This window comes from Homalodisca vitripennis, chromosome 2, assembly GCF_021130785.1.
Source record: "Homalodisca vitripennis isolate AUS2020 chromosome 2, UT_GWSS_2.1, whole genome shotgun sequence".
In the NCBI taxonomy this organism is placed as follows: Eukaryota; Metazoa; Arthropoda; class Insecta; order Hemiptera; family Cicadellidae; genus Homalodisca; species Homalodisca vitripennis.
In genome coordinates this window covers 163799061-163811962 of record NC_060208.1, presented here as the reverse complement: position 1 = coordinate 163811962, position 12902 = coordinate 163799061, and the positions used below count along the sequence as shown (strand labels likewise).

The 12902-nt window shown below is 33.6% G+C and overlaps 1 protein-coding gene across 1 annotated transcript in view; it reads right to left on the bottom strand.

Moving 5' to 3' along the window:
- Positions 1 to 1602: 1602 nt before the first annotated feature.
- The window catches only part of LOC124354977, a 124208-nt gene continuing 112908 nt past the window's right edge, over positions 1603 to 12902 (bottom strand). Inside the window, 2 exon segments of the mRNA XM_046805816.1 lie at positions 1603 to 1981; positions 2306 to 2507. Of these exon segments, the coding sequence (XP_046661772.1) occupies positions 1844 to 1981; positions 2306 to 2507 (340 nt within the window). The 3' untranslated portion in view covers positions 1603 to 1843.

The following is a 12902-nucleotide window of genomic DNA, read 5'->3' as shown; positions in this document are numbered from 1 at the left end:
TTTTATAGCACAAGAAATATTCTTCAGTCAAACAGCTGTTTCAACAATGAGCGTTATTAAACGACTGTTCTTTAAAACGCAACGCAGTAATCAAATCAGGTAATTCAAGAAATGAAATTTTATAGGAAGCAAAATGGTAAAATTTTCAATATTTCACTATTTTGTTTATACAATTGTAAGGGAGCTATAATTTTTACACAATATTTTTGAAACCTACTTTATTAATTGTGTAGGGTTTGAAAATGTTTGGTGCATAAATGGACAAGTAATATAAAATAAAATGTTTAAACACTTCGAGGGACACTCTGTATATTGAATGGAAATTACAAAACGTATTGCTAATATAGCAACTATTAGTTACTGATGAATTAATTATGTAGGCCAGGGTAATCCATTGTCATTGATGAAGGAGACATATATTTTGCCTTGAGATAAAGAAGAGTGGAAACTAGAGAGAGATATGAGCTTTGAAATTAATGAACTATCAAGTTGATAGAAATAGTGATGGTTAGCAGAGCTGGTGGGATTTTAAAACGCTATTCTGAGTGCAAAGGGTTAAACGTGTGTTAAATTTGTATTTTAGTGACAATTATAATTTTGATAAGATTTTAAGAGGTAGGGATCTTCCTCTGGCCAGAGGCTCTCAAAGGCCGGAACTTGCCAAAGGCCAGTCCTGGGAGGTGCTAGAGGCCAGAACCTGTCAGAAGCTGTAAACAGACCAGGATCTACCAGAAATTGAGAACTGTCTGAAATTGAGAGCTGGCCAGACCAAGGCTCCCTTAGACCAGAAAATATCAGAGGCCAGGAGCTTCCATTGTTTGACTGTTATGAGAATTGTACTCAGAACCTCTAATGGCTGAGAAATCTCAGGATTCGGGGTTCCAAAAGATGATGGAAGCTCCTAGAGGGCATAAGGCTGAGAGCTCCCATAAATCAAATGTTCCCTGAGGTTGAGAGCTCTCCAATTCTGGGATCTTTCAAAAATATGGAGCTGAAAGAGACTGAGACCTTTCATAAGCCAGAGACTTGACTGTTTCAGAGTTAGTTTAATGTACATTCTTATGGCTTTTAAAAAATTAGGTGTTTCAGTAACGTAAGTTTAAATGAACCAGTATGATGAGTTCATTTTATGGAAATCTACATATGGAAACTTATCTGAATATTATAGCCGGTCAGCCAACAGATCCTATTTTGAGTTTGAACTTAAGGAATTGTGATGATCTTTACTTTAATATACATACATGTGTTATTTATTCTTTGGCATTTCAGCTTTATTCTTTTCTTTCCCTTCCTAGAATTTGCAATGATTTTTGAATAGTTTTGTAATTATAAATAGGTTGTATATGTAATAACCATATAGAACAAAGGGTAAAGCTCAAGCTCTCTTTTCGATTAAATAGATAAATAAGTTTGGGAATTGGTATATCCCCTTAATTTGACAGAAGAATCACAAATAACTACATAAACGAATTTATAATTTACACATTTATATCATACATTAAATAGAACCAGATGTAAGAATACTTCATAATGTGCTCATTTTCCAGGTATTAGTCACAAACAAAATCCTGGAAAGAATAGGAGTAATAAATATACAATACAGAAATAGGTAGACAATTTATTTGTAATTAGTAAAAGAAACAAGAACAAGTTTTAGGGCTACAATTTGTTATTGCACATTAATAAAAGTAACAGACGTTAAAGAATGACCGAAACCTCAGTATAACAATCATTATAGCTTTTATTTACATATATCTCAATATATACATATCATATATAATGTGAGGATTGTACAATAACAGATAAAACAATTTACATGATTACAACGATAAATATATAAGCATCACATGGCTATTTGAGCAACTTTGTTCGGTGTCGGGTTAAATGCTATTGGCCGAAATGACTTGGGATTGCGCGCGAATGGTTGGGCGAGTGCGCTGAGTCCCAGGCGTGGCACCCCAGCTCCGGGCAACGTGGTCATCTGTGAGAAAATACAGACATGAAAGAAACAAAGTTGTTATAGCACTCGACAGAGGTAGTAATTACATCAAACATAAATCAATTACTTGTACCAGTTTGTAAATTAGTATTTATATTTTATAAGGTTGAAGACTAGCTTAATTTAAAAATATATATAATTTTATTAGGCCTTTGCTCTTTGATAAGGTGTGTGAAATAAGTATACTCAGAATTTACACCACTACGCAGAACATTTTGATGAGATTTTAAACTAGATTTCAGCAAATAGCATTGAAATTTAATTTGAAAAGAAAAGTAAGTACTGATAAAGACATAAGTTCCTTACCTGGCAGGTTGGTTCGCTTGACGGTTGTGTGGACGGAGGTCCACTGTCTGTGTCCAAGCTAGAGAGCTCAGGACTACTGGCTGTGACAGGGGAGGGGGGCACAGGGCTGGCTGGCTGCTGCAGGATCTTCAGCTGTTTCAAGTGCAGGGTTATCTCGCCTGGAGTCACGAGAGGTGGAGACCGCCGCCCAGGACTCGCAGACCTACAATCCACCACTATCTCATCAAAATATGTCACTTCTATGGTCTATAGCATTCTTTCAAAATTACTTTTATATAAATAAAATATAACTCTTAATATAAAGAGAAAAACACTCTTATCTCAACACTCATTTAGAATTTTAAATGCAGATGGATTAAACTCTGTAAAAAATGCAATCTAAAAATTTTATCTGAAAACAGGTACCAGTATTTATTTTCATTATGAGATAAAAAAATTTACAAATTTCTTATAGCTAGTTGTATACTAAAAGTTTATTTGCTGCAAGAATTCAAAATATTATTTTTTGTTACCAATCTGTCTTCACAACTCTGTCAAAATAAGAACCCATTTTATTATGTAAACTATCAATTATTAATCCAAAGAAATGTGCATGACAGTGTTTCATTTATAAAGTAAAACATTTTGGAAAGAGATCTATACTCACTGTGACAAAAATACAGTATTAAATTCGTAGACCATGTTCAGGTTAATTAAGGCATACCTAATCACAAGTGCAAAAACTATATTTCAAACCTAGGGTATCAAAAGGGTTAAAACATTTTTTTCTTTGATTACACTTAAAACCAACCCTCAGGTACATAAATAATCTTCGTGTTTGGCGATGGTTGATTTTAGGTAGTAAGTTAAAATATATCAACTGAGAAAACATTATTTAAAACATTTTTTCAAACTATTTTAACTCTTTTGATACCCTCTCATTTCAACCTCTACCAAAATTAGTATGACTGATGATTTATTTCTTTCTTAAGAAACATTCCTCGATCAACAAGAAAAACTAAATTGCATGCATATACAATGCAAATGGGCTTCTAGACTATATGCAAATTTTCTTGCCTAAACAATAATAATCAAGAGTTACTGTTAGCAATAAAATATAAATGACAGGAATTAATTACATGATACTATTGACTTACAAAACAAACATACATTACGGATTCTTATTTGAAACAAATTCAAGCTGTTTCTATATGCGTATTTTGATAGTATGCCAAAAGAAAAACTAATAAAATAACTTTAAATAACAATTAAAAGACCTTAGAAAACATTCAATTTATTAACCCTCAAAGTACTGAAGGTCAAAGTCATATCTATGTAGTGGCCCCCGCAGGATAACTTCAGGTCTGAGACAGAGGGTTCACATAACCATAACACATTACAATACAATACAACAAAACTAACAGACATTATTAAAACATATAAGTTACTTATGGCACAGACATTTTCATTCTTCTCTCTATTGACAGAACAGCAATTTTTGTGATGAGACACCAAAATTTTCTTTCACAGTTTCGATGTGCTCAACCCAAACAAGTGTAATATGGACATGACGAATGGTAGATGGCCTATCTATCCAATGCATCAAATATTTCTTAGACTGTTCTTGGAGTTTCCGGTAAGCCTCCTATTTTTGCTAGAAGTATTTTCCATACTGTGTGTATTGTCTTTCAAACATGGAAGGTTATTCTCATACCAATCTTTCCTAAACTTATTTAGATTTCTCAGATAAGTAACTTTTTAGCTTTATGCAAAATCATCATAAATATTCCAGAAAAAAATGATTTTGTGTATATTCGTTATATATTCATGAACCATAAATGTTGTGTGGATGTATAAGTGGATACAACTTGATTACAAACTCATTGCAGTCTGATAAGACATGATGGCACTGCCTCTTTGTTACGATGGCACTGAAACTGTTAACACATTTGACCACCATCTGAATTTGTAAGATCTAGATTCTTCTTTCATTACTAGATTCTTTCATTACTATCACTAAAAATAATCATCCATAATACCTTGAGAATATCCTTTAAACATAAAAACGTATAGGCGCAGTGCCAGTCTGATGTTAGTACACACCCGTTGACCCCACATGAGCTTTGAATTTCCACAGTTCACTTTCATTATAAAAACTTGACAATCATTGAAATTAAATATACTTGATCTGTCCCTGCATTATTTCTTACCCTGTTTCAGCAATACAGTGATAAATGAGCAGTAGCAACTGTTTAAATTATTCTGTGCTGATTTCTTTAACACAAACAGCAACTTTCTTATACAATGGTTTGATAAGCCATATTTTCTGCAGACACTAATTTAATTAATGATTGGCGTGGAAAGCAAAATAATATTGATCTAATCACACTTACTTCCTCTAAAGGTTATTAAGATCTCAAATTAGCATCGTGTGGGATGATCTGAGTTGCAATGTTATTGTTAATTACTTTTTTACACACTTACATTTTACTGAGGGCTATTAAGAGATGGTGAGCCTAAAAAGAAGCATTTAGTCAAATGAGAATAAACTCTCATGTGACCTTCAGACCAGAATGCCAAATACTATGTTGGCAAGCAACTAAAAAAGCACTGTAATAAGAAAACTGCATGTAGACAATAGTTTGTTGAACTGCAGCTCCAATTCATTGGAAAGAAGACTTTTAAAAGAGTGCAGTTTTTAAAAACAGGTTGGAAAATAACATAAAATTTATGATTCCATATTACCTACACTTAGGAATGCAATGTAAGTAACAATTTTACTCTGAAAACTAACATAAAGTTACAAAACTATTCCTTAACTGCAATTGAAATGAAAAAAAAAAACTGCTGAATGAATTCTTTTGGATAATAATTTTCATATTATACAACACTGAGGGTTCTTTTTAGTATCAAATTATTTTTGACTATTTACAAATACTGTATATTAAACTGTACTTCATGACCAATTTCGCTTTCTAAGCTCTTACATTGAATGATCTGGTCATCAGACTGACACTGCTTTGAAGTGTTTACCTGTAGGTTTGCTGTGGTGACGAAGGTACTGAACGTAGTAGGATGACTAGAATATAGCATACACCCACCAGCGGAGCTAAAACCTGGTTATCAGCAGAAAACACCAGTTAGTGACTACATACATCCGGTACCATGCTTCCTCTACCACCGGAAGGTATGGTTAACATGGCTGATCTTACCTTTCAAATAGGAGAAAAATTTTATATTTTTAAATAATGTTATAAACTGAACTAGTTGGTCCAAGTAAAAAATTAAATAGAAAATGACAAATGTTTTATATCATATATTTCAAAAAGGAAGCTCAAATTAGGTATTAACACGCGAGAGATCGCGCCCGCGGCAGTTTGCCGTGCTTTTTTGCTTTCTTTATATTTTCGTTTGCAGTGATGCCCCAGGATAACAGAGTCTCGTTTTATCCCTCCCAGTACATCCCTGCGCCTGACCTTGACAACCGTTAGTCTGTCACCGGCTTTGTTTGCGAGTGGTGGAATTTTTCAAAAAATTAGAAAAAATGCTGTGTTAGTATCTTATAAACCCAAGAAAAGCAAATTTGTTCTTTTACTCTCGACCCTGCATGAGACAGATGAGATCGATCAAGACAGTGGAGAAGACCAAAAGCCTACTATAATCACCTTCTACAACAGATATAAATGTGGGGTAGATGTCTGTGATGCCATGCAAAAACAGTATAGTGTATCAAGAATATCAAATCGTTGGCCATTGACAATGTTTTTCTTCATGCTCAATGTTGGAGGTATAAACGCCTACATAATTCACAAAGCAAATAATATGACACAAGAAGAAAAAGTTCTCCCTTGGCGATCATTTCTAATGAATTTGGGACGACAACTCATCCTTGACCAGGCTAAAACTCGGGCAAGTCCACAGTATAACATTGGACGGCAAATGAAAAATAGAATAATGGAAGTCTTCAAACTAAATCCTGTAGGGAATGAAGATGAACAACCGGTTGCTGCGGGAAGATACCCATACTGCAGAATTTGTCCTAGAAGAAAGAACAGGAAGGGTAAGTTGCAGCTCCTGCCAAATTCCGATTTGTAAAGAACACACAAAAGCCACCTGTACCCGATGTGCCGATGCAGATGAAGCTATGGACACTGACTAAGCTAAAGACATTGGTTTTCAAATACAGACACACTTCTTCAGTTAGCTTAGACGATAATGTCCACTGAAACATAATTAGTAAACTTGTACTAATTTAGGGGTTTTTATATTTTAACTTTTTATGAAACTTAGAAAGAAATTTTAATTTTTCGTTAACATTTATAATTTTTTTTTGATATAAAATAGGTTTCTTCATTTGTACATAATATTTTATTGAATTAGTAATCTTTTGCCTAAATATTGATTTATTATATTATAACATTTTTGAGGCAATTTGTTTTGTTTTAAGGAAATATACATATTATAAAATTTATTTCTTCCTCATAATAAAATACTTTATTGTAATAAAATGTTTCATTTAAAAGCCTAATTTATATTATTGCGGCAAATTGCTCACACGCTGCCTTTATCGTACCAAAAAGTCACCAATTCCGAACAAAATACACAGTGTATCATAATAATATTTCTCTTTGTTAGAACTTAAGTGCCCAATTACTTTTATTAGTATATACTGAAAGACGGTAATAGAGACAACACACAGTTTTTTTTTTTTGAAACTTTTCTCACCAAATTAAAGCTGCAATTTGAGTAAAAGACAAGCGTGAGCAATTTGCCGTCGCGCGACCTCTCGCGTCCAGGAAGTGAGTGCGATCTCTCGCGTGTTAAATAGTTTATTTGATTGAGGCAGTCAAATAACAAAATATTATGGTTATAAAATCATATCCCAAAACACGCCAGGATAAGAAAAATAATTGAAATTACAATATCATGCAAAATTACATAATCCAGCCTACAAACATTTAAAAATACTGTTCTGGTTATAAATTGTACGTAATTATATTCACCAATGGATTACAACTGCCAAAAAACACAAACGAAAGATGACTAAAGGTCCTTGGGAGAAAAGTGGCTTTTTGACTATAATGAGCTAGGATCAATGAGATACACCTCGCTAGTGATTAAGAATTTAACAATAACTAACGATTGCCATTATCAGTTTAATCAGTTAACCCTACATCGGGCGCTAAACGGAGTTTTCCTCCGTGTATTTTTTATTATTAAAAATAGTACTACTTTTCTGATGTTGGCAGACATTTCCCGCAATGTACTTCACAAACATTTTTTGGGGAAGCGAAACAATAGCCTCCCGCTTATCTTTGTCAAAATCTGTCAGTATGACGTCTACTTCTGTGGGAGACTGGACGATTCCTCCGTGAGCGCCCGATGTTGTGGTTGTAGTGCTTGGACGAAATCTCCGTGAACACCTTATTGTGTTTAGTTTTTATGGAGTAATAATCCGTGTGCGCCTAAATGTGTGACCTGTGATGGTTTCTTTTTAAGTTTTACAATATATTTTATTCGAATTTTGTGAAATGGAGAATGAAGACAAGAGACTTGTCAGTACAGTACCTGTGTGAGTACAGTACTGTTTATGGAGTGAACATTGTCGTTATAAGAACCTGAAGGAAAATGTTTTGAAACTTTGTGTAGTGTTTAAAAAAATTTAGTAAAGAATAAATTTTTTATTTCAGAGTAATAATTGACATTACAATTGTATAATAACTCAGGAATTGAAGTAAGTTGTTTTTGTAAGAAGTTAAAAACTAAGTTAATTTCCATATATTATTGCAGTAGGTTAAACATTTTTACAATTAATTGCATTATTCCTTAAAATAAATCATGTTGTTACTATACAATAACATTTTTTAATATTTCGAATTTCTTATTTGGAAAATTCATTACATAAGAGAGTAATTTTTATTTAATTTCTAAAAATGATTATATTACATTGTAATTAAATCAGTATAAATATTTAAACAAATAAAAACAGGTTAAATGACTATGATATCCATTATTCGCTAACCTGGAGGAAACCTCCGTGAGCGCCTGATGGTGTTTCTAATTTTAAGCGCCTGATGGAAGGTTAAAGAACTCTTATACATTATTTCATGTAATGTTATAAGATAAAATAGGGTCACTCTGTAAAATAATGAGATTGGCTGAATGCACTGGACTGCAGTTGTATCTAATGTAGTGACGATCCAGCTTGGTGCGAAGTTGTTTTTTAATAATTTTAATAGGTAAGCTGTCAAAAATGGAGTGTTTGCTGGAACAACATTATAAAATTTAGCCAGGGCAAATGCGCTTCTCAGATGTTTACCAGGAGGCTTGCAAAGATGACACCTATCAATGATTCAGGTTTTCCTGTGGTTCAATGAGTTCAACGGATAAGAGACTGTAGAAGAAGTGTATTGATTTCAACACCTTTCAGTGAATGATTGGACAAAAATGAGACAACAAAATCTTTTTTGCATGGACAGGATTATCAAATGCAAACAAAAGGAAATTCTTGATTATTGCTGGAAGCTCTACCACGAAACTTCATAATGTCTTCATTGTTACTGTTTACCTGGATAGTATAAGGTTGCAACCTTACCGCAGTCACTGTAGAGAGAGCTTCACACTTTTCCTGTTATCAAAACTAAAGGGAAGCCTGAATTTCCACAACCCAAAAAGCGTTCACAAAGTCTTTGAAAGACAGCTGACTCCCATTAATCTGTTACAGGATGGGAATCATTTTAGCAGCATTGTGTCACACCCAAGGAGACTGTCTTGAAAAAACAGTACGTACCCAACATGATTATGAAATCTTTTTACTTGTCCAGCCACTCTACTGACAAGCCCAGTATAATATTTAATAATTGTTTACTGCCCTCTAGTGTATTTATGAGACTAATAATTTACTATACAGTATTTAAATAAGATTGTCAAAAGTTATAATTTTAAATAAGTCATTAGCTTGCTTTTAATTTTAACTTGCTATTCACAGTTTTTAAACTATTCTCCACACAAAGATAATATATTTTTTCTCAAATTTTAAATATAGTTCAGTGATACAAATAAACTGTTACACAATTAAGACAGATTACATTTTTTTATTGTTTAGTGTTACCGATTATTTATAAAAAAACAGAAAACTGCTTTGGATGAGTGTTTCATATCTTTCAAGTAAGGTATATCCTATACTTTTATCAAACAACTAAAAATAATGGCTATATTAAATCTTTCTAAAGCATTTTTTTTATTTTAAGGAACATAAGGTCATCTCTTTACATTTAGTATCCAATATTATTTCAAAGAGAAAAAACTACTCATTACAACAGCTACACCCCATGGATGAAAAATAAAAGTTGGTAAATGTTACATTATTTTTCCATCTACAAAGGTAGTAATGATAGTTTTGTAATTACAATGATCAGATGTAATTATGTTAATCAGATAAGTCATTGGCACATTGCCCATACAAACCATACCTCCTCGGCAGTACGCTACTGTACAAGGTTGAATATAACAGGAAACCAAAAGACCCAGATTTATCTTTTATATATTTTGTAGTACACTATACAAACCACTTGTTAGTTTTTACTTTTAATGTCCACAAATTACAACAAAACATCATGTGATAGATAATTTTCAATGCTTCATTTTCATTAACTTAAAATTTGATACTTTGAAAATATTGAAAATAACCATCCTTTACAGATATTTATTAAAATGATTTAAACAGGATCATTAAATACAGTAATTTATTATTTCACTGTACAAAATATAACTTGACTGATAATATTTTTATGCTTACATACTATACTCTGTCTGGTGAGCCATGGCTCCTGAAGAATTATAGACCCTTAACCAATTGCGAGCAAAGGCAAAGTGTATATATGTGTTCAACCGCTCAGTGGACTGGAGACAGAAAGGCACACGCGTGCTGTGCCCTCTGTTCTGTGTTTAACAATAACCATTGTTTCTTTAAATTTCCGCTAGAATGGGTTTGATACTCTCCGTGAGGTTAGTGTTTATTGTTTTCACAGTAATAAAAGAAACATCCAGTATAATGAGCTCAGATGTTCTTTTACATTAGTTTTGTTTGTAAACAGTGGTCAGTCATGTGTTTTGTTCACTTCAGAGTTTAACACATTCGCTGCGGGCCACTGTCTGGACAGTTGCGCGACCAGTGCTCGGCTATTTCGCCTGTTACATGCTTCAATCTTGCGGTAGGTCTCTGAAATTTTTTAAACTTGTTCTATATGAAGTATACTTACTTTTTGTTAGCTCAGTTCCGCCTGAAAATGCGGTTCAACTGTCTGGACAGTGTCAACAGAACATACGACTTTTGGCTTGTTTATAGCTTCTATGTAGCGAACAATAATTAAATATTGTTCCTAATTCCTCATTCCTTTGGTTATTCCTTTGTTGAATAAACAGTGCGCATTAAAACCTAGGTTTTGTTTACAAGTGAATAAATTACTAGTATTCTTTTGCCGGCATATTTATTAGTATTAGTTTTGTTATTTCCACGGATGTGGCATAACTTCCTTTATTTAGAATTGGTGAACAACCAGGGCCAAGTGGTTTAGGAAGATCTTTCTCCGACTATGAGTCGGATGTTATGTTTTCTACAGATGAAGAGGAATTTGAATTGGCAAGTGATAGTGAAGACAATGCCCCACCTGTATGGTCACCAGCAACCAGCGGATTGAGGCTACTGGATACTAGAAGAAATCAGGGCTTGATGGTTGATGTACCTGATGACAGTAAACCATGTGATTTTTTCAATTTACTTTTAGATGTAATACTGCTAGAAAAAGCTCTAAACCTCTCCCAATCGTAAAGTACAACACGTTCATGAAAGGCGTAGATAGGTCAGAGATCAAATGATGGCCTAATACCCATCAGAGCGAAAAACTCTTAGCTGGAATAAGAAAATATTTGCACAATTTCTCCAAATGATCATGACAAATGCCCACCAGCTCCAAAATATGTACACTCCTAATTTGCAAGCCAGAAAAATTTCGATGTATGCATTTCGACTTCAAGTTTTGGAGTCATTCCTCCCCAAGAAAGAGGAACCAGTTTTGCCATTTCCAAGATCTCGGCGTACACCATCACTCGGGCTTCGTCCTAACAGCAATAGGTTGAAAATGAAAACATGCCGAGTGTGTACCAGGGAGGGTAAAAGGTCACAAACAAGATATGTTTGCTTAGCTGTGTGAGAGAACCAGGTCTATGCATTGAAAAATGCTTTGAAATCTTCCACCGAAGACTGTAAACTGATAGGGAACTGTAAATAGTTTTTGTGTGTAACAAACGGGATCTTATATTATCCTTTCTAAACAATATATGTGTTATTTTTCATATTACATTTATTCAAACAATATATCTCTGTGTATTTTGTGTTGAGTAACCACGCAACAGCGTTGTGCCATGCCACGCTATTATATTATTATACGCTATGTGCAGGACCACTGTCCGGACATTTCCGTTGCTTGGAGACAGATCCAGTGAAAATCAAGGTCATCTGGGGAATTTCTGGTCCTTTTGGATATTACTCATCACAATTGGTAAGTTATTACGATTTTTTATCTACTTAAAAAATATGCCTATGCCAAAAGTGCGGGCTACTGTCCGGACAGTCCTGGCCATTACTTACGCGTAAGCACGTAATACCATCTAATATAATGACTTTAAATCATAATGAACTAATATAAGCCCAAATTAACGAAAATCACAAGTTTGAATTTTGCCGCATATCAGGTACATTATGGGGGCATTTTTCCACAGCAAACATGTTAAAATAAATGTGAGTATAATATTTTGGTTTCCTAATTATCAGTTCATATCTGTCTATCTAAGAAATATACACTGAATGCATAAACATATGCTTTAGAATTTCAATTAGTGCTGTTGTGAGTACATTGTATGCACCACGGACTGTCTGCTGCCGCCGTACCGTCTGCCACAGCAAGTAAAATCGGCTGCTGGATGTCAAGCACTGAGGTTTTACATCACTCACAATGGGTTAACACTACACACACTCCCACAGTCGGGAACCACAAGTGTTCCCTTACCACTCCTTACTAGCTCAAGTGATCTAACAATGGTTGGGTTGTCCTTTTAATTTACCTCCTTTTTATGAAGATAACATCAATAATAAATTTGTTTTAATACACTAAAAATAGATTCTGTACACGTTTGACAGGACAGGTACAAAGGATGTTGCAGCCAGCTTTGGATGTGTATGTAGTATTAAGGTTGTGTTGCTTCAGGGGTCACGGCTAGTCAGACAGATTGCCAGAGTATTAGTTTACACAGTAATAAAATATGACTACAATGGTTAATTAAATTTTGTTCATCACAAAGGATTTAACAAAACTTTTGACTAATATATTTTTGTTTTTATTTCCTCAAATTTTACTTTAGCAGTATAATACAAAATTTCCTTAACATACTAGACATGTTTCACTTTGTTGAAAGAAAGATTTTCCTAAAGAACAAAAAATATTCATGGTGTAATTATTAAATTAAGTGTAAAATAAATAATATTAACTTTTGAAATAAATTAATAACTTAATCCTCAAACTAATAATAAAATGTAAAACCATTTTCAGCATGTCACAAC